Raw genomic sequence first — 21,773 nt, 5'->3', positions numbered from 1 at the left:
ATAATAAAATATATGTCTATTGAACAGCTGCTGATTAAGAAAGATGAGGCACAAGATGAGAATTTACACTTGTGTATTTACACCTGTGTATTTACACGGAATAAACAGGTGGTGGTTCACCGCTGATCGTAGATGGGGCAGCTTCTTCCATAGCGTTCATTAACTCCGCTGCCAATTCTTCTTCACTGGAGAAATTACTGCGCATCCTGCGACAGGTACAGTTTAGCATGTTGAATGCACATGCTGAAAGAGCACATACTCCACCAGCAACAACTAAGTAAAAACTGTATGAAAATTGAACGTGATAATCTTGTTTACTCAAAGGTATTGCTTTTGAATATAGATGCTTTCTGATTGACACCGTGATCCAGTATGAAAATGCACAAGTACCAACCGACATAACAACTGAAATGAATGTAAAATGAGAACAGCTAAGAAAGGCAATGATTATGACAATTTCAATCGAAGCCATGTATGCACATGAGAAGGCAACACACCTGAAACAATATTGCCGATCGAATTTGAGCGGAATAATTGACACAGTCTACTTCGTGGGCCCCAAATGTCCATTAAACATGCAAGGAAGCTGCTAAATGTAGCACAACATAGGAAACCCATGATTATCTTCAATTTCAAGATGGTATCATCACTGTAACATAACTTTTCTAAAAGCACGAAGGTAAAAACAATCAGTTTCCTTGTAGTAATGGGTATCAAGTGCAAGAAGCCATTTTGGTTGACAAAGATGTGGATTAGTCACATCAATTGTTTTAATCATTTAATGAAGTTTCTTTATTAAAGATAAATATGTTGACATTTTTTAGTTACTTTAACTATGTCAAGCCAATAAGACAGGATCTCATTTATTCACTGGAGTCGCTTTAGTCTTTCAAATCAAGTCATCTAAATCATCTCTTTTGTAGAGTTGCGTGACACAACTGACAAAAAACGACAAAACGACTCAAGGAAATACACGAACGCCAGTCATAACAATCAGAACGCTTGTTTGAAAAACGTACGCACACAAATACCAGCAAATAACCGAACAGCATCAATTCAGGACGAAAATACAAAAAATAAATCACTAGCAGGCATGCCGTAAACATAAACGAAATTCGATATCATCATTGTTGACAAACGGTGGTGAAAGTACTGGATCATCTTCACATGACAAATTGACAACTTACTCAAATCGCTGTTTGCCTTCAAAGAAAGCATTTTATAGATTCCTATGTGATGTCTTCGGCAATATCCTTCTTTGACAGAAAACCATCTCGGTTCAACGAGGGCAGTAGCAAGGAATATGACAGAAGTCAAGCCGAAGAAAGCCGACACTAAATTACGTTGAGAAAGTGGCTTTGGTCTGTATCGTACATGACTTGAATGTGACTGTCGATTGTTAAATAATCCAACCGGAGCGAACATTTTAAACGTGTCTTCACGTTGTTTTCTTATCAGGAAAGTACCAACTATTTAAAACGAATTCTCGGTTCAGGTAATTCTTTGAACCCCAGCGAGATCGATATTTTCCCGTCTCCTTTCTTTCTTCCCCCGTCAAAAATATCACGAATGTTGCCGGAAAGTGTCGAAAAGTACTCGAGCTTCGTTCGCCATATGTCAATTTGGTGAATGGAATTACATTCTCGTGCAACATAAGCAAATATTACGGATTTCAGACAGGAGTTTTAAAAAAAGACAAATAAAGGATCAAACTTATGTGCAACGGGATCCATCGCATCGTGCAAATGAGCGTACATTAATTCAATACAAGGAAATTTCAATGACTTTCACAAAAAAACACAGGTATGTCGTCTGAAATTGAAAATACCTGACACGGAACACGTCCCTTACGTGAAGAACAAATTGTCAATCATTGTTTCGTGTACAATTCTCGAATTTTCGTGCATTTCTTTCTGGTTGCATGTACAACATATGTGAAAATAGCAAATTTTAGAAAATTCCGAGTTCTTCAAGAAGTTTCTCAATTGCTTTTAAAAGCGAAGATGAAGCAATTAAGCGGCCAAAATCGAAAAACAATTTCGTCGGGCGACTTTAAATTAATAACAATACGTGGAATTTTTAAAGGGGATATCTAAAGGTTCAAGTGGTTGAAATTTTAATCGCATTTCAATTCTGTCTTGTACCCTAAACATTTTGCGATGACCGAATTAAAGTTCTCTTTAAAAGTGTTTTTATGTATTGAAGTATGTCTCCGACGGCTTTGTAACTTAGCAACCTTCACGTATAATTTCTATTTTCCTCGCTCGCGGTAATTGTTTTAAGCCAACCTTGGTTTGCTTCGAGATTGATTTTTTAGGTTTTTCGAATTCCTGAATGCTAAAGGATATTTTATAAGAAGCATTCATTTTGTACATCATTTTTCCTTCATTTGAAATTTAAATTACAACATTGTGCAATGAGCACAGTAAGTAATAATATCACTTTGTTTCACTTTGTTTTGTAATTTTCGCATCTTTCCCAGTTCATCAGCTGTTTCTAATAATTAGGCACTTATGTTAGGATATCGTTATGAAGGTTGCAGTACACCTCGATAAGATTTCTTTTAAAGAAGAAATATTTTTCTTCTGGCGAGTAGAAGCAATTTAGCAAGACAGCAACGCTCGTAAAAGCCTTTTATGTTGATACTTGACTTTTTGTAGATGATCCTCGAGAGTAAATTTGTAAGTTCTTGAACGTTGTCTTCGTTCGATCAACAGCTCATGCAGAACGCGTGCAAATAGACGAGAAAGCATGGAAGAGAGATCAGAAGAACCGGATTTGAGATGCGGATGGCTATCGTGGAAACCAAAGTTTATGCAGCAATTCAACAATCCAAAATGGTTCCTCTTCTTCTTCACCGTGTTCTCTTGTGTTCAAGGTAGCGTAAGTTACTAATTAGCCGCACGCTTTGTATTCAGCAATTAGCATACAACATATTGTGTCTCCTTCAGGGATGATAATCAATGGTTTCACAGCGGCAGGTTTGACCTCAATGGAGAGACGTTTTCAACTGAGCAGCAAACAAGCCGGCATGATCGTTGCCGCACACGACGTCTCATCCTTGATATTTGTCGTGTTTATCAGCTACTACGGTGAAAACAGACATAAAGCTAGGTGGATCGGGATAGGGGCACTGGTAACCAGTATAGGCTGTCTATTTTTTGCTTTACCGCACGCCTTGGTAGGAAAATACTCCCCTAACGAACAGGTGGGAAACTCGTTAGAGAAATCGTTATGTCGAGGTCTCAATCATAACATGACGAATACTTGTGAAAATTTTTCTGCGTCGGACTGGAAATACATGTTTATCTTTATTGGAGCAAAGTTGGTTCTTGGTGTTGGTATGACCCCGGCCTTCACCCTCGGTCCTGCATATATCGACGAGAATGTACCCCCGGAAGTTGCACCTATGTATATCGGGGTTTGGTTCATTGCGACATTCTTTGGTCCGGGAGTGGGTTATCTTGCTGGTGGTACGTTAATGAACATATACGTGGATTTAATAGAGGTTCGTTTGCTGGATTGACTCTATTGAACTGCATTATAGCAAACATTGTCTGCCTCTTGTAAACGTTTTCATTTTCTGTGTTGTTAGCCTCCTGACATGGATCTCACGCCGTCTGATCCTCGATGGGTAGGAGCCTGGTGGCTAGGTTATTTTGCGGGAGGCCTCTTGCTTTTGATGACGTCTTTACTGATCATGGCCTATCCCCGTGAAATGCCTGGCACCCAAGAGATTAGGACACGAGCTATTCGCGACGGTAGGACTCTTCAAGTGTCTTGGGCACTGTACTGAATACACAACTGGATAGCTACCTTTTATAAACATGCTTATACTTGCATAAAATAGACGCTTATCTGACTCTTGAACTTTGTTTTGGGTACGGTAAGGTTCACTTGAACCAATGGCTTTGAATTTTGGATGGAGGTATCCTTCAGGATATATTGGAGAGCTTGATGAATTTGAAGACCAGTACGACTATCGCTATGATATTCATCGTTAGCTCGCGGATCACGTTGAATGAAATTCATTAGACGGGGATAGGGAAAGTCAGGAATAGACCCTTCAGTTTGCTTTATGTGATGAAATATTTATTTTTTCAGGAAAGGTAAAGGAGAAAAATCAAAACCTCCACGGTCGACTCTCCGAGATCATTCCAGCGACGAAGTCCCTCGTGTGCAATGCAGTTTACATGTGTAATACACTGGCGTTGACCGGAACGGGACTCGTTGTCACCGGACTTGCACCCTTCATCTCGAAGTTCTTACAGTCACAGTTCGGGGCGAACACGGCAGATGCAGGCATCTTTGCCGGTGTGGTAATCGTCCCCGGTACTGCGGGCGGTATCATCTTGGGTAGTTATCTGATTAAGAGACTGGATCAAAGAGTCGTGTGTAAACATGCAGCGAAGTACTGCCTCATCTTCTCATTTGTCGGAATTTTCGGAATGTTGACGTTCTTAATTCCCGGATGTAACACGGCAGAAATTGCTGGCGTCAATGCCCCGTACATACATCCCACGCGCATGTAAGCTACACGAAGTAATGAATCCATTTCGTCAACTGCAACGTCCTCGTATTTTAACACGTTCTTTTGCAGGAAAATCATTCAGAATGTATCGTCGTGCAACAGATTTTGCAACTGCAACAAGATGAACTACCTTCCAGTTTGCGGCAACAACAACATTACGTATTTCGATTCTTGTCACGCCGGATGTTCCATCATCTTTGAAAACAAGGTGAGCACACGCATGCTCCGTTTGTACTTGCACATTTTTCGCGATTCCCACCATTCCTCCTCCCCATTCCTCCCTCCTACGCCATATTTACAACGTCATGTTTGAGATCGCTTCATCGTTATTTATTAGACGTATTCCAAATGTGCTTGTGTTGCCAAAACGTTGAATGTTTCGTTGACCGAGAGTTCAGCAACGCCTGGAATATGTGACAAAAACTGTAAGAATCTCGTCCCATTCCTTGTGGGAGCATTTTTCCTACTCTTCACTAACTTCATCGTTGCTACGCCAAACAAGACGGTCGTTTTGAGGTAGGAACACCACTGGACGCTAATATCAACTGGAACGCTAACTCCAATACTCAGGCTAAAGGCCATTGTGAAGCCAGCTATGACATATTTATATCTGAATTTTTCGGTGTATTACCAAATCTCGTGGATCAAAACTTTAAATGGCACTTTGTACTAACGTATTTTATGTAAATCACTGTTGATTTTTTAAAATAATACCATGAAAGATCTAAAAACTCAGAAAAACTAGCTTCATTTTCGGCTTCAAAGATGGCGGCACAGTTAGCGTTCCAGTTGATATACAGTTATCTGAACACCATCGCTGGATTTGAATGTCCTTTATCGTTCTCCATCCTAAATATTCCAGATCAGTGCCCTTCAATCAAAGGGCATACGCCTTAGGGTTTCAATGGCTGATCATGTCGTCGTTGGGATCAATGCCTGGTCCGGTATTGTTTGGTACATTCATTGACAAGACGTGCAACCTTTGGGAGAAAAGATGCAACGAGAAGGGCGCATGTCTTGAATACAACAACGCACAACTCAGTTACCTCATCCTCGCTGCAGGCTTGTTATTTCAAGGTATTGTTAGTGTTGCATTCCGTAATATCTGTACTCACCTCTCCCCACTCTCCAATAACCTCCATTTTCCCAAGACATAGAAAAGATAAGCCCACCTTGTTAATTTAGCCCCCCCCCCCTCCCAAATAAGACTAACATGTGCATTTTTAATGAGAATGAATGAAAATGTGAGTTTTGTACGTAGTGTTTCATTAACATTATAAGATATACATGTTTGCTGTAAGGTACGCGTTCTGTATAACTTAACTGAATTGAACGTTTACTATTTTGTTGCACTTGGAGAAAAGTTCAAAAATTGCATCTTTGCACTTATGTTAGATCGAAATAATTGAACACACAACATTAATGTACGCATGTAGAGTAAACCCCCTCCTCGTAATGGCAGACATTAATGTACGCATCTAGGGTAAACCGCCTCCTCGTAATGGCAGACATTAATGTACGCATCTAGAGTAAACCTCCTCCTCGTAATGGCAGACATTAATGTACGCATCTAGAGTAAACCTCCTCCTCGTAATGGCAGACATTAATGTACGCATCTAGAGTAAACCCCCTCCTCGTAATGGCAGAGATTAATGTACGCATGTAGAGTAAACCCCCTCCTAATGGCAGACATTAATGTACGCATCTAGGGTAAACCCCCTCCTCGTAATGGCAGACATTAAGGTACGCATCTAGAGTAAACCTCCTCCTCGTAATGGCAGACATTAATGTACGCATCTAGAGTAAACCTCCTCCTCGTAATGGCAGACATTAATGTACGCATCTAGAGTAAACCCCCTCCTCGTAATGGCAGAGATTAATGTATGCATCTAGAGTAAACCCCTCCTCGTAATGGCAGACATTAATGTACGCATCTAGGGTAAACCTCCTCCTCGTAATGGCAGACATTAATGTACGCATCTAGGGTAAACCTCATCCTCGTAATGGCAGACATTAATGTACGCATCTAGGGTAAACCTCCTCCTCGTAATGGCAGACATTAATGTACGCATCTAGAGTAAACCTCCTCCTCGTAATGGCAGACATTAATGTACGCATCTAGAGTAAACCTCCTCCTCGTAATGGCAGACATTAATGTACGCATCTAGAGTAAACCCCTCCTCGTAATGGCAGAGATTAATGTATGCATCTAGAGTAAACCCCTCCTCGTAATGGCAGACATTAATGTACGCATCTAGGGTAAACCTCCTCCTCGTAATGGCAGACATTAATGTACGCATCTAGGGTAAACCTCATCCTCGTAATGGCAGACATTAATGTACGCATCTAGAGTAAATCCACCCCTCGTAATGGCAGACATTAATGTACGCATCTAGAATAAATCCCCTCCTCGTAATGGCAGACATTAATGTACGCATCTAGAGTAAATCCACTCCTCGTAATGGCAGACATTAATGTACGCATCTAGAGTAAACCTCCTCCTCGTAATGGTGTTTCTAAAACAATAGCCACCACCCTCCCTTCCTGGTACTATATACAATAATGAAAGTAGTTTATTTTGATTTGCTCGTTCTTATTCCTACAGTTGTTGCGACCATTTTGTACTTTCTTTCGTGGTATTTTTGCAAGTCTAATAAACCGTTCGACTTGGGGGAGAAAAGTTTCGTTACTGCCGATGATGCTTCAGTGGACTATGAAAAACAGAGGGTGGAACAAGCCCTTGACACTGGTTCGCCAATGATTCAAGTCCGGAGCCTGGAAACCGACGATGACGTCAATGACATAAGCGGTAGTCGGTTGTCCCTGATGTCACTGACGGCTCACGGGATGGGTAACGTTGCAAGATATCCATCTGCAACACTTGATAACCTATTATAACCTTTTATATTTTTTCCATGAATCACATGGGAGAAAATCTAGGAATATTTTAAGTAAACATTTTGACGGTGTTTTTTTCCATATAATGTTTACATCCGAAAGCTCGCGTAGGTATTTAAATTTAAATAATTGTTTTTAAATTAATGTAAATATTGATTTGAGCCCTCCGTCATCGAGCGAGGGCGACAGTATTTTAGAATTATCGAAATTGTTTAAATGAAAAATAAATGATGCACCAGGGGAAGCCATCTTCTACACTTTAAATTAAATATAGCTCAAATTAACGATCATAAAAGAAACCAGTCGCGGATCCTGGATTTGGCAAATCATATCACAGCCCGCTAACTTTAAACTGCTTTCGAATATTGAAGCAATCACAGAATGCACCCACCACGTATTTGTACTACTTTTTGTGCCCAATCCTAACCTCTTTCCACAATGTCATGTTCTTACCAAATTCTAGTCGATACGTTCTCTCTTCGTAAACTTCACTTTTACGTTGTTTTTCGGTCTCGAAACGGGCAGCCATTTATAAGTTAAGTCTTCATTAGGTTCCACTTCCCACGTGTATTCCATTAATAATCGCTTCGTAATAACCTTGGGTTGCAATTCATCAAAGTCAATTTTTTTTCCAAGACTTAGGCCTGTTTCAATCGTCAAACTTTAGATGCACCGAACGCATTAAAGGGAAAAGAAAACAAGATGAACTTCCTCATTATCTTTTGTTTTAAATGCGTTCGGCTCATGTAAAGTTCGACGTTTGAACTAAGCCTAATGGTTTATATCAAACAAAAAAGAAGACGTTTAGAAATTAACCTATTGTGAAATTTCAATGGCTGATCACGACGCTAATCCCATTGGTGAATTGCCGTGCAAGTCTTGCAGTTGCAAATTATGCGAAATAAATAATCTTATATTTACCAGAAGCAGATTGGTACCACAAACATGGCGGCTATGACGTCAGGAGGAAAACGCTCAATTGGGAATTATTAAGGGAATGATGTATTGGAAATTATATATTGGGTTACAACATTTGGATCGGCTAACGAGCTGTCTACTGCAGTTATGATATTTCTACCATGAACTTTTCTTAGTTTCAAAGCTCATACTTACATGTAATATCCGTCCGATACAGTGTTCGCCAATGCAACTGCGACGTCCTTGACCGAACGTGAAGACACGTGATCTCGAAGGTGCGTCACTACGATTCAATACACAATTCGTTAAAAAACTGTTTTAGATCGATAGAAAGTACATTGCTTCAACATTTGACTTTTAAAAAACGCTCTACGACTGTGCAATGGCTATGCTACACCTTCTGCGCAGTCTTCAACAAGGGTGATTTCCATTCAACGCAAAATATTGCGTTTCAAGTTCAACATAACATAGGAAACCAATCGTTACTTTTAAGCAGTGACGTAGCCAGCCCACGTAAGTTTTAAGTCCTGCTATGTAAATATTTCAGGGTTCATACACTCAGCAAAAAACAATACATTTCTAATGAAATAACGCTCAACGATCTGAAATTCATAGGTCGCGACAAAATTTGCGGGCTGGCTACGTCACTGCTTTCAATGCATACAACGTCGACGTCATCACATATGATGCACAGCCATCGTAGGTACGGGCAATGAGTTTTGCTCCTTTAAGAAAGCCCCACAACAAGAAAGCCGCGATAAGAAGTTAAACCTAGAGTGGGGCTAATTTCGAAAAGAAATCGACGTATGTTAAAACTCCATTGCCACAAAACGCACAATCACTAAATCCACTAACTCATTTTTTAAAATACTTCTCACGTGCTTTGCCAACGTTCAGGGTGAAACTTTTCGGGTTCAGGAAATACACTTGGATCCGTATTCGCGTTCCTCATTAGGTAAGCAACAGAACAGCCCTTTTGAATTTCATACCCGTCAATAATGACTCTCTAAAATCACAAAAATCCAAAGTGAATATCGCGAGTAGACATGAATCGGGAAGGAGTTGGATACGAGCGCGAAATACCTTCTTCGCAATGCGTCTTCCTCCCAGAAATGGTGGCCAAAGACGTTTTGTTTCGAGTAAGACATCTTTGAGATAGTCATCGTCTGTAACAGCGCGCTCACGACGTTTCACCTAAGATACAATAAAAAAATTTTTGATACTCACTGTGCGGAGTATTTAGGCAAAGTGGCGCAGGCGCAGACGTATCAATAGTAATCCAGGGATACCAACTAATGTGCAATCTCATTGGCTCATTCCATTGGCTCATTCTCAAACCAATTCTGGTTTTCAACTTTCCCAGGAGCGACGGATCAGAGGACATGAGGGCCACAGGATACTAAACTGTTGATAATGCTTGCGGAAGTAAACAATGTTTTCTAGATGAAAAATCCTGGCTGAACTGTTATTTTATTGCTTGTACGTCGAAGGAGAATGTGTATGAGAAAAAACTTGATACAGTTGACATCATGCAACGGAAAATAAAGAAAATAAAAAGAAGAGAAGAAAGATAAAGAGAGAAAGAAAAAGAAAATAAAGAAGGGAGAGAAGAAAGAAGGAAAAAAGGAGGAGAAGAAAAAAGAAAAATAAAGAAGGGAGAAATAAAAAAAGAAGGAGAGAAGAAAAGAAATAAGAGGAGAGAGAAGAAAGAAAAAGAAGAGGAGAAAAATAAGAGAAAGAAAAAAGAAGAAAAATTTTGAAAGAAAAGATGCATTGGCCGGGAATCGAACCCGGGCCTCCCGCGTGGCAGGCGAGAATTCTACCACTGAACCACCAATGCCATATACTCGAGAAGGTCTATATGAAGATTTAAATGTAATAATTCTTCACTTTATTACACTCAATGACTACACTACGAAATCCAGCGTATGGTATTCTATGTCGTTGGTACTCTGTAACTATGGTATTCTGTGTCTATGAAATAAATACTCACATTGCATGGTTTAGCGAGTTCCAAACAACACGATGTGAGCAAGGATGATAAAGCTTTAGGGATCAACGCCGACACAAACAGTAACACATGTCGACTTAGCTCATCGACGTCTTGAAACTCAGCGCCTTTCATCACATCCAACAATCTGACAATGAGAACGAACTGTGTGTAGCAGTATAGGCGACGACAACGTTGGGAAAAGAGGGCAAAACTTACGTATTTTCATTGTGAGGCAAGCGTTCCTTTATTAGAGTGAGCAAACTGTTCTGCAAAGCAAGACAATTTAGGAATTACGGTACGATAGAACAAATAAATTATAAGGCAAGGAGAACACCGAGAAAATTCAATCTTAGGACAATATGGCGCGTTAGTTTTTGAAAATGAACGCGATGAATCTAACGCCAGTCAACATATACCTTTGCCGCAATAGCTCGACCATAAGATGACGTGAAATAATTACCAATCTTTAAACTGATGGGAATGGATATAAGACCTGATTGCAGAAAGGGAGATCAACTGAGATAATGGTCATGCAGTTGAACTGAGTTTGAAAAATAACGTCACTTTTGCTGCAAACGTACCATGCCAATGTGTTCTGGTGAGGGCTCTGACCATCTCCATTTCATCCTCGCATGTTCGACCATTCACACCGAGAAACAAGTTGAGACAAAGTTCCGTGGTAAAATGTTTGAATTGGTCATACACTGCGACTGGTTGATCTGTTTCCCACAGCGAGAAAAGATAATCACATGCGCTGCTGACAGTATCTGTAATAGTGTTCATTGTTTGTGGTGTGAACAGGGAATGAAAGATACCACGTAGTCGTGAAACATTTCCATCATCATTCATGAAAATTACAAGATCTCCGAATAACGAATGCATGTAACCCAAATCTTTGTAACCCATTTCAAAACATTGCTCTGAATCTATAAAGCAAATCGACATTGGGAAGAGAAACTAATGAATTGTATTGCTGGATATTGGTTTTGTGATGATTTGCTCAATTTATTAACGAATGGTATCAAAAGAACTGGTTTTCATGGTATTTTCCCTGGGTTTGATCAGGGGGGAGTGACCATTGCAGCAGCAGGGTTGCTGGTTATAGGTTTTAAGATAATTTGCTCACTTTTGATTGAGTTCATAATTTCACAGTGGGAGTAGAAAGATGTATTACTTGTAACTTCATAAACTCCTGATTTTAATCACCTTCTAATAATTGTTGAACAGCCTTGCTCGTTGTCAAGAATACAGTTGGTTTATTTAACATTCTTGCTTTAAAAACAGGTGACCGGTATTGTTTGATCTTGTTTTTTATAAACTCCTGCGGATTATAAGCAAACTCCAAAGTCTTGTCACTTATTCCCATCCATCCGACTGATCCAGGCACCTCACGTGCTCTCTCTTCCATCATTACACCTGAGAAAATGCATGCGTATAAAATTCAAAAGTGTGTAAATGGAGAAAATTAGGTCGCAGTAAGACGTCGGTTACATAATTTAAACATTGACAAAATGCAAACAGAAAATTTGACAATTGCAAAATTGTAAAGCAACTTTGCATCATCTGTGATTTCAATCTGCAACTTTCTCATTTGTGATGTCTCACACTCTGAAGTGGCAACTGAGAAGAACGGCTACTTCCTAGTGTAAACTCCATTTATATAAATGGCACTCTTCATGTGAGTATTTCGTTTCAGTCGTTAATTAAGTGGCTAAATTACAACTTACTTGACAGTTTTGCTATAAACAAGATCAACACGATTACACTTTTCTTTTTTGCGGCTGGCACCCGTTTAACTACATCTCTGTCCTTTTGAAACGAGCTAAAAAGTCCTAAGATGAAATGCTAGTTCTAGTTTTGCCATTCAAATATTAATTTGTCGAAAATTTTAATATATTTCAAAACTTCCAATGACTTCCGGTGGGAAGGAAAGGCCGCTTATTGGTTGATTTTGGAATATATTGCTGTAACATGAACTGCTTTAATTTGGGGTTTTTCCCAATACTCTAATTTCAATTTTTATTTGCGAGGATTTTTAAGATTATCTAAAAGAGATCTTTATCATATTTCATTCAAGAACGCTGTAATCCGGAGGAGTTGTACTACGACGATGACGTTGCTGATGACGTCAAGGCGAATTGAAGAAAACACGTTTCAAGTCAAAGATCAGCTAGACGATATTCATGAAATGTTGACCAAAGTATGCTCAGGTGATTCTTTTGAATACAGGTTTGAAACCGATCTCCACGCACGAACCCGTACAGTTAATGAACTTCACAGAGAACAGCTGAACACGGCCAATAAAATGGAAAGAGAAGTCGGGGAGATCAAGTTGCTCTTAAGCAGTTGGCTTTAAAACGCGATACAAAAACGCATCGAAAACATTCGCGCGTGCAAAATTCCGAAACTCCGCCGGCAAATCACGAAGATGAAAAAATACTGATGATCACTAAAATCATCATAGTTAAAATACGCACCCTGCATCACTGTGGTATCGTTGCTAATGCATTTTGGAAAGGTACTGTTTATATGTTTTACAGTTATTTTGAAATTTTGCCCCAAAGAAAAATCATTTGGTGGAGCATTTTTTAACAAATGCAACATTTCACTGAGCTCATCTTTACGATTGCGACATGAGCTCACACTTCGACAGATATTCGTTGATGAGCATTGTCGAATGCGAAACGAATTGCGCAATGTAGAAGAAGGCATGTGCAAACAACTTTATTGTTTAATTTAAAACGTTGACTAGGACTCTAAGCATTTTTTCTGGTGAAAAATCCTTGCAGTAAAGTAGCAAAACATTTACATGACGCCATGACATTGTAGCAAATAGGCTCCATACAAATGGTCATTTGTTGGCAAGTTGCATATCCGTAACTTGATTGGGAAAGATTTGATATGGCACATCTTTTCATTTTGTTTATTGAGAGTTTCTTCAATAAGCGTTGAATGAGCCTTTGAAAACTTTCAAACCATCACCAAGGGAGTCGTCAGGTCGAACGGCCTCGTCCAGTAAGCCAGCAGCATCAGATCCACCATTCACCATCAGATGCGCGACAGTGATTGGTTGATTTGTCTCTATTCCCAGGAATCCTCGTCTGAGAACGAAGATCATGCAAAATAAAGTTAGGATGCTGTACTCGGTGTGAGGCAAAATGAATTACAGCCGTCACTTTTATACTCAAAATACCTTTATATAGCAATGCCTTTGGTTATGAATTTCAACAAAATAAAGTCCTATCAATCGACGGGCTGTTGTAATTTATTTTATCTAGCATTTGATCCGCCACTTGGGCCTAAACTCAAATCCTAAATCATGGTTTGGTGAAATCGAAAGTCATGCAATATATTTGTCCAACCTGAAATAGATATTCGAGATTTCTTTGTCGCCTCCGACAACATCAGCGACCTGATCAAAAGAAAAAATCCGACGACTTAGCTTCGTTTGAAAAAATCTTTAACTCTATTCGAGAAAATCCACGATATGGAACTCTTAAACTACACTCACTGCTTTCTTCACGTTTCCTTCCAGTATTTTAAACATCGGCGTGTTCTCGTTCAGCAGATTCTCGTCCCATTTCTCGTGGAGTTTGAAAGTAATTTCACCTGAAGGCATAAATCGTCCGGCAATCGTTACAACTGAAACTCGGCGAATTCCAATATCAGTTTATCAAACCTGGGTTTGGATACACCGCCATTGGCTCCCTTTGCTGGGCTTGCTCCATTGTGTAACCGTCTTGAAATCCATAACCTGGAATACATCAAAAACGTTGAATATTCTTGTGCAATTCAACTCCCGAGAAGCCATATTTTCGATGAGTTATATAATAGAATAACTAAGTACCTTTACTTAAGACAAGAGCGAAAAGAATAAAGCTTATTTGAGTTGCCATGTCTGCTTGCCAACACCCAATTTTGAATATATATAATTCAGTTAGTAAAACAGCATAACGCCGTATTTTTCCCCGACGTTGAACAAGTCTTACGGCAAAAATATTTCACCGCTGTGATCAAAGATCGAGAGAAGCAACAGAAATGTTGGACACCTGCTGAAGCACACAGGTACTGTACGTCCGTGCGATCTTGATGTGTGATTCTTGTATCGGAAATATTGAGGGTTAAATGGAAAGGTTAAAATTAGCGCAGTTAGGATTAAAGAGATGAGGACATGTGTTGAGGAAATCAATTTCAGAATTTGAGGAAGTTCGTAATTTCAGCTTGGTTGATTGAGCTCGAGATACAGAAGCTACGAAGGGAAAAGGACAAGCATGGATTACCCCGCTCCTTGTTTTTGTTTTTTTAATTCAGTTTATTTTGACAAATTTGAGAGGATTATACACTAAAATAGAAATTGACAAAGGTCATTCTCGGACTGAAAATGAAAAAAAAATTATAAGGTAACCAAACGAATTATCCGACCAAAAATTTTTTGGTCTCTTTCAGAAATTGTTCCCGAATATCAAGACAAACTACCACTGAACTGGAACACATGGAACGCTACCTGTAATAGAAAAGTCTAATAAATTCTTGAAGCCAAATTTGACACGCGAGGTTACATACGCACACGCGTGTGTAGTTAATCAATTTTCAGAATCTCGAAACACAGCACACGCGTGTCTGGGCGTAAGATCTGGCTTCAATTTTTTGCTTCAGTAGCGTTCCATGTATTTTAGTGTAATGCAAACTACACAACATCTCGCAAAACAATGATATTGTTAAATACTAGGTTTTAGAGGGTTGAGCAGCGATCACTTTGTCCATCCAGTTACGAAGCACTGCCATGTGGGCATATACACCATACTTGTTGATGCGTGCGCAACCTCGACCCCAGGACACAATCCCAGTCAACTCGTACGAGCCATCGTTGCTCTTGCACACTAGGGGACCACCGCTATCTCCAAAGCATGCGTCGACACCACCTTGCTTATATCCAGCGCACAACATTGTATGAGTTATCCCAAGTGGTCCCGTGTTACCCATTACCTTGGAAATGCATTGAATATTATCATTAAAGTTGTAAGAGTTATCCCAAGTGGTCTCGTGTTACCCATAACCTTGGAAATACATTGAATATTATCATTAAAGTTGTATGAGTTATCCCAAGTGGTCCCGTGTTACCCATAACCTTGGAAATACATTGAATATTATCATTAAAGTTGTCCTTTTTACTAAGATCTTTAAAATTTAGGTGCCAGTTGTACGAAGAGCGAATAGCGCTATCGAAAGGATAGAAACATTTTTGAACGCTTCAAACATCTTTTACCCCTTAATTGGCAATGCAGCTGATCGGCGATAGTCGCCAAACGAAATGTGTACAAACTTTTCAAAAAAATTCACCAAGTACTGAAGGATTGAAAGGGAAAAGATATATAATACGAACGGGACAATCAATTAAATATAATATTGGTTCTAGAACTTCAAAATTTCACTATCGTAAAGAAGATATAAGCAACTTTTTTCCAAGTTTGAAAAATTTACTCGATCCAATGGATAGCGCTATCCAGCATTGGCGTAAATACTGCGATAATTTGGGGGGGGGCCGTATTCGTATATTCTGTTATGCCGGGCTGATTTCTTTTGAAAGTGAAATTGTTTTGAAAAGAAATTAGCCAGGCATAGCAGAATATATAAATATGGTCCCCCCCCTCCCCATTAACACAAGATTGACGCCAACGCTGTCCAGCCTCCGTGCAAGTGGCCCCAGAGTTGCAAAAGACCTGCAATTTTACATTGCACTTCAGTAGCAATTCATATAGGGGCATACTCTAGATATTTGATACAATTTTGTTAAAATAACGTTCTATATGAATATTGCGCAATGATTTCAATGAAGACTTTACATCTACCTAATGCATCGATATCTACCTTTTTGCATTCCGACGGCGAGATGAGAGGAACTTCTGCTTCTTTAAGTCGCGTACTTTTCTTTCCCCTTTCCGTCGTTTTTCCAAAACCAGTGACGGTGCAATTTTTGCCCGCGGTAAGGCTGACATTTCGTCGCGGCAGACACGCGGGCATGACAAAATGATTGAATTTCACAGTGCTCGCAAGTCGTAACAAGGCAATGTCATAATCGTATCTTGATCTGTTCCCAAACAGTGGATGGCGATAGACATAGCTCACGCCTAAGATCATCTGATCCAGGCTCCGGCTATGAATATTTGTGTCACCAAGTATGACGTAAATATCCGAGGCCAGCAAACCAACCACACAATGAGCAGCGGTAACAACCCAGTCGTTGTTCACAAGCGTACCCCCACAGAATGGAAGCAATGAGCAATTGCGACAGGATCTCAATGCTGCGTGCCAAGGCCATCGGCCGATATTGGAATACGTTCCTCCTACGATACGAGATAGCGCGGTTGACGAACGACCGCAGGTTCTTGGTCCATCTGTAAAGAAAGAAACATCTCATCATGACGTTTGGTTTCCTTCGTTTGGAAGTGATTTCATCAGAGATTATTCAAATATCACCTGTAGTTGGTTTGATGGTTGTCGTAACTTTATGCGTTGGTTTGGTTCTCGAAGCTAGTAAAACCAAGCATATTTAGACTTGAGGATTTCTAATAATACTTTATTGACTCATAAGAGATGACTACATAAGAGGTATTCACCTGTAGTTGGTTTGATCTTTGTCGTAACTTTGTGCGTTGGTTTGGTTCTCGAAACTAGTAAAACCAAGCTTATTTATTTTTGAGGATTTCTAATAATACTCTATTGACTCTAGCAGAGTAGTCAGCCGGCAGGTTTTAGTGTCGTGCTATGTAAATTTAAGATCATTAAAATGGTTCCATTTTATAAATTTTTTTTGTTTTTAAGGCGAATGAACACAGAAAAATTTACATACCAGGAATTAATTTTCGGGCTAGCTACATCATTGTTGACTCGTGATCAGCAAACTAACTACACAATGGGCAGCGGTAAGCATCCAGTCGTTATTTACAGTTGAAGCGTTCATCCCCCATCTCCAGAATGCAAGTTAAGTGAAATTACAACACCCAATGTGCAACGGTAAAAATCCAGTTGTTGCTAATGATCAGCGCTATCTATATTGCCAATACAGAGTTGGAAACTCAGAGGGAATTTCATTATTTCCACCCACTTTGTTATCATTGAAAATAGATGCAGCTTTACCTGGTCTTTTTGTGGTTTTTATTGAACAAACTCCACATGACAGCTGACAGTTGATGAGCATATAGTTAGGATTGATTTTGCACTCTCCTCTTCTCAGCCACGACGCGCAGAAGACATGTCTATTTTTACACAAACAATGGCCACAAGAAAACTTGCAGTTATCTTTCATCCAGGTCGAATAAGTGTTTGTACAGTAACCCTTTTTTACCCATGCCACGCATTCTATTTGCTTGCGTTTGTCTCGACATGACTGAACTGTTGAAAAGAATACGGTCGAACCAGTATTGATTAAGTCATAAGAGGTCAGCCTGTGTTGAAGGCCCAGCTTCTATTAAGCTTATGGTCATTCTAGTCAAGATACTATATAGATCCTATACTAAACTATACTATATACTATACTTTACAGTCTCTACTATACTATACTATACTAGATAAATACTATCCCAAAAATAAAGTATCTTTATAGAATGGACGGTTTCTATAAAGCGTATAGGGTCAGTCCACTTTCCTGAGGTCCCAAACATAATTTTTCTTTGTTTTGCAACAGACTTAAACGATGGGATAAAGTACATTGAATCTTTATTCGGGAGCTTTTCAAAGACTTCAGTCTGCATTAACGACAAAGAAAAATTCATGAGTATTTTTCGGCATTTTAAGGCTTTGACATTTCCAACAAAACCTGTACAAACCATTTGCATCGAACGGTCACACGGTGAACCCAGTTTTTGGTTGTATAATGAAAGCTTTATACGACAAATTTGCCTACCTGTGCAATAACCGCAGGTTTTTTTGCAATACCCTTGATATTGGGGGCATTGGTTTATATTTTTGATGTTCGTACATGTCTGTGTGTGGTAGATGTCTCTACATTGGTTCGCACGTCTCACTAAAAGGAAACTGAGAAATGACAATCGAACAGAAGTTTAACTTTGAAACAACTGAACTTCCCTTCAATGAACAACCAATGAGAAAGATAGTATAGGCGTTCAAGAACTATCATTTTACATGGGGGGGAGTGATGAATATTTTCCCAGCTCTCAATGAAATACCGGACTTTTTTACTTCGAAATACACGTCATAATCGCTTTCTCCCATATATTTTGCTCGACTAATTTTGAAGATTTTCCCGACTTCTAAATTTTCAAACTTTCTTAGGGAGACAGCCCCCCCCCGTCCAGTGCGCCTACGTAAAATAAGGCAAGGTAAAATCTTTATTTCACAAGGGGTATAAGGTATACCCATAATGGTTCGCTAATAAACTTGTAATGAACGGTGTTCGCTAATAAACGGTGCCATCCAGTAAACTGCTATAGTGGCGAGAATCTCTCGTCCATACGGAGTTTAAAAGAGATTTGACTCGTCTCCGATCCCTGTGGGCTTGGTAGCTCAACAGGTAGAGCGGCGGACTAGTACCCGAAGGTGCGAGTTCAAATCTCGTCCAAGTCACATGTTTTTCATGTGCATATTAAAAACCGTGTTAGGATTAATATAATAAACTTGTGGTCAACGATTATCTTAAGATTTTCATTCGGGGCATACATTCCGGCACGAAGGATCGTGCGGGAAGAAAAGAGATATGTCAGACGCATATAGTGATATAGACAATTGTAATGTGACCCCCAGTGCTAAGAATATTGATAATTCAAATGGAAATTGAAGAAAGAAACGTGAAAATACGCAAAGTGGGATAGAAACGACGAGTGATCTGAGCCACGGTGCATGAAACAAGAAGGAAGAAAGAGATGAGACTTAAGCTCATTAAAGTACATATTTATATGAAGTAAAACAACATCACAAGAAAATGTGATGCGCAACAATGTCTTACCGCGTGCTGGTGCTGCAAATGCTTTACGTTTGAAAAATTTCCCCAAGCGTTCTGCTAAACCATTTTCATGGAGAAGGCACATCAAGATATTAACAAGACAAGCCCGAAGCAGTTTCATTGTATAAAAATATGTACTTTAGATGTCGCGTAAGTGAAGTCGCAGACAACCTATCGCCCATATGTTTTGAAGCGAGTGTTGATTACTTAGAGATAGTATTACAACATATTTTGTACGTCCCCACGGTCCATACGTGATGTTGAAATGAATACAACAACTATTCTTTGCTAAAATACAAGGTACAACAAAGCTAAATTTGTCCATCTGTCAACGACGATATTCGTCACGGGTATATTGGAACTGTGAATAAAGCTGTGACTGATTGAAACAAAATGAGCAATGACGCAAAAAGATGGGATGCCTCTTACAGGGTGTAAAATCACACGTGTGGGCCCAACTTAGAGACAATTAAAAAGGGACCTAATTTTGCTGTGTATAGTATAAACTTCATTTTTTACGCGGAAGACAATAGTGCAAATATTTCAATTTCAAACTTCGCGGATCAGGAAGACCTGAGTTAGCCCAGTCTGAACATTTAGTTGTTACAAGTATGACATCGTTGGATGGTGGATACTCGAGGGTTATGAATCTTACGAGTCAATGAAACAAAATGTGAAATGACGCAAAAGTATGGGTTGTAACTCGAATGGCGTCAACAATATGGCGTCATCAGCATGGTAGTGGATACGTGAGGTCCGTATGAGTCCATGCTATTGATTCGTTCACAATTTGCATGGTTATGACAACAAAGCATATATCATTTTACAAATAACTCGGTAAAAAATTCACAATAAACGTCATCAAAACTTCGAATGACGTCACTATGCTACTAAGATCAGCTTTGCCATAAAAGTACAATAATTCGCATGAACAAAAAAGCCATTACATTTTCCAAACATTGCTCTTCCGTTTCTTTTAAACAATACTTCCTGTAGTTTGTGTAATCCAGTTTTTCAAGAGCTCTACATTCGTGTAAACTCCATAATTGTTTTTTCTTGCACAGCCGACTCCCCACGATACGATCCCCGCGAGAACGTGACGATTTCGAGACGCATCAAAGCAAGCGAGAGGCCCACCACTATCCCCCCCACACGAGTCTACGTTACCAGAAGCATAGCCGGCGCAAATCATGTTCGTAGTTATTTTCTCCGGTGGGCTCTGCTGCTTGTAAAGCTTTGAAGAACAACAATAAACTTATATCAACGATGATCCCGAAAATATATTCTTATAAAGACAAGAGTTTGAATCATTTTGTATGTGCTTACCTTAACACAATCAGTATGCAGTGTAATGGGAACTGTTGCTTGCTTCAAACGGTAAGACTTGCTCCCTGCTTCGCTGGTCTGACCAAACCCTGTTACTGTACAATTCGTTCCAGAAGTTATACGACCTCCTTCATTCAAACACAAAGGCCTCACGTAATTATTGAAAAGGACATCTTTATCCAAATAAAGAAGGGCAATGTCCTTATCAAAAGGTGCCAATTTTTCGTAACTCTGGTGCTGCTTGATCTTTACACAATTGAATGATTGCTTGTGCCAACTCGATTTCTTTTGATTGACCACTCCGGCTTCAATAAGGAGATCACTTGCAACGTAACCGGTGATACAGTGAGCAGCGGTTACTACCCATCTCCTGGAAACGATAGTGCCACCGCAAAAGTACATTCGTAAACGGTGCGTCTTAATTCCAACTTGCCAAGGTGAGCTACCAGCCGGTGCTATGCTACCCCCCACAATGCGTGCATTTTGAGCTTTGGTGCCACATTTGACATTACTCGTAACAACTGGGGGAGGTGCGCCTGATCCAGATCCTTGTGTGACTAAAGAAGTGGCGCAAGTTCGATATGAATGAGGGTTTCACACATGCGCAAATTGTACGATGTTGGAATTTTGGTCGTGCTGAGTAAATTTCGAGACATTATCGGCATTCATTGAACTACTGCATATTTTGGCATATGTATAAATGGCATTCATTGAACTATTGCATATTTTGGCATATGATAAATGGCATTCATTGAACTATTGCATATTTTGGCATATGTATAAATGGCATTCATTGAACTATTGCATATGCGGTAACACAAAAAAATTTTCCTCGCAGGAGCAAATTCACGAGGATGGTCACGCTATAGCTACAGGTTTGAATAGGACTCAGATCGACGTAGTGTGATACGAGTTTCGCGCATATATAAAAAAGAGGCTAAAAATTAGCTGATTTGCATAACGCAAGCAATGAGCGACCACGATTACGTTTTGTTTTGCGACCAGCTTACTGCATCGAGAAAAAGATCACGAATAAAATATTGTTAACTTACGTGTTCTCTGCACGAAACAGATAATGTAAAGCAATAAGATAAAGCCAATGCTTGTCCCCTTCATGGTTCTCGACGAAATGAATGATAATGGGGAGA

At 39.6% G+C, this 21,773-nt stretch overlaps 5 protein-coding genes, 1 long non-coding RNA gene and 1 other non-coding gene across 10 annotated transcripts; 2 read left to right on the top strand and 5 right to left on the bottom strand.

Moving 5' to 3' along the window:
* Nucleotides 1-75: 75 nt before the first annotated feature.
* On the top strand, nucleotides 76-7,673 carry LOC124444021 (solute carrier organic anion transporter family member 4A1-like). Of its 2 annotated transcripts, XM_046994589.1 has the most exons (11): nucleotides 76-215; nucleotides 344-679; nucleotides 924-1,803; nucleotides 2,661-2,878; nucleotides 2,952-3,508; nucleotides 3,596-3,761; nucleotides 4,105-4,528; nucleotides 4,601-4,739; nucleotides 4,869-5,047; nucleotides 5,394-5,608; nucleotides 7,137-7,673. In XM_046994589.1, exons 4-11 carry the CDS (start codon nucleotides 2,752-2,754, stop codon nucleotides 7,427-7,429), a joined length of 2,100 nt encoding a protein of 699 aa, XP_046850545.1. In that variant the 5' UTR covers nucleotides 76-215; nucleotides 344-679; nucleotides 924-1,803; nucleotides 2,661-2,751; the 3' UTR covers nucleotides 7,430-7,673. The 2 variants fall into 2 exon arrangements, with proteins under 2 accessions (XP_046850545.1, XP_046850546.1); XM_046994590.1 differs by lacking the exons at nucleotides 76-215; nucleotides 344-679; nucleotides 924-1,803 and adding an exon at nucleotides 2,031-2,098.
* Nucleotides 7,477-12,435, bottom strand: LOC124444026 (putative cytochrome P450 120). The gene is made up of 10 exons (XM_046994596.1): nucleotides 12,068-12,435; nucleotides 11,547-11,756; nucleotides 10,922-11,266; nucleotides 10,757-10,833; nucleotides 10,557-10,606; nucleotides 10,341-10,485; nucleotides 9,431-9,541; nucleotides 9,226-9,353; nucleotides 8,543-8,630; nucleotides 7,477-8,026 (listed from the first exon to the last, which is right to left on the bottom strand). Exons 2-10 carry the CDS (start codon nucleotides 11,749-11,751, stop codon nucleotides 7,889-7,891), a joined length of 1,287 nt encoding a protein of 428 aa, XP_046850552.1. The 5' UTR covers nucleotides 11,752-11,756; nucleotides 12,068-12,435; the 3' UTR covers nucleotides 7,477-7,888.
* Trnag-gcc lies at nucleotides 10,117-10,187 on the bottom strand. The gene has a single exon. It is a non-coding gene; the product is annotated as a tRNA-Gly (tRNA).
* Nucleotides 11,945-13,094, top strand: LOC124444031. The gene is made up of 2 exons (XR_006947799.1): nucleotides 11,945-12,018; nucleotides 12,418-13,094. It is a non-coding gene; the product is annotated as an uncharacterized LOC124444031 (long non-coding RNA).
* On the bottom strand, nucleotides 13,040-14,373 carry LOC124444029. Its single transcript, XM_046994600.1, has 5 exons — nucleotides 14,188-14,373; nucleotides 14,020-14,094; nucleotides 13,852-13,949; nucleotides 13,703-13,752; nucleotides 13,040-13,441 (listed from the first exon to the last, which is right to left on the bottom strand). The coding sequence occupies exons 1-5, from the start codon at nucleotides 14,234-14,236 to the stop codon at nucleotides 13,279-13,281; spliced, it is 435 nt and encodes a 144-aa protein (XP_046850556.1). The 5' UTR covers nucleotides 14,237-14,373; the 3' UTR covers nucleotides 13,040-13,278.
* A 255-nt stretch (nucleotides 14,374-14,628) lies between these two features.
* LOC124444024 (chymotrypsinogen B-like) lies at nucleotides 14,629-19,984 on the bottom strand. 3 transcript variants are annotated; one of them, XM_046994593.1, is made up of 7 exons: nucleotides 19,303-19,984; nucleotides 18,244-18,363; nucleotides 17,478-17,732; nucleotides 16,958-17,011; nucleotides 16,818-16,871; nucleotides 16,209-16,735; nucleotides 14,629-15,326 (listed from the first exon to the last, which is right to left on the bottom strand). In XM_046994593.1, exons 1-7 carry the CDS (start codon nucleotides 19,418-19,420, stop codon nucleotides 15,066-15,068), a joined length of 1,389 nt encoding a protein of 462 aa, XP_046850549.1. In that variant the 5' UTR covers nucleotides 19,421-19,984; the 3' UTR covers nucleotides 14,629-15,065. The 3 variants fall into 3 exon arrangements, with proteins under 3 accessions (XP_046850549.1, XP_046850550.1, XP_046850551.1); XM_046994594.1 differs by lacking the exon at nucleotides 16,818-16,871; XM_046994595.1 differs by lacking the exon at nucleotides 18,244-18,363.
* A 104-nt stretch (nucleotides 19,985-20,088) lies between these two features.
* LOC124444028 (plasma kallikrein-like) lies at nucleotides 20,089-21,746 on the bottom strand. The gene is made up of 3 exons (XM_046994599.1): nucleotides 21,678-21,746; nucleotides 20,626-21,182; nucleotides 20,089-20,533 (listed from the first exon to the last, which is right to left on the bottom strand). The coding sequence occupies exons 1-3, from the start codon at nucleotides 21,739-21,741 to the stop codon at nucleotides 20,276-20,278; spliced, it is 879 nt and encodes a 292-aa protein (XP_046850555.1). The 5' UTR covers nucleotides 21,742-21,746; the 3' UTR covers nucleotides 20,089-20,275.
* Between the last annotated feature and the right edge of the window lie 27 nt (nucleotides 21,747-21,773).

The sequence above is a fragment of the Xenia sp. Carnegie-2017 genome, unplaced genomic scaffold, assembly GCF_021976095.1.
Source record: "Xenia sp. Carnegie-2017 unplaced genomic scaffold, XeniaSp_v1 HiC_scaffold_21, whole genome shotgun sequence".
In the NCBI taxonomy this organism is placed as follows: Eukaryota; Metazoa; Cnidaria; class Anthozoa; order Malacalcyonacea; family Xeniidae; genus Xenia; species Xenia sp. Carnegie-2017.
This window is presented reverse-complemented; position numbering and strand designations above follow the sequence as displayed.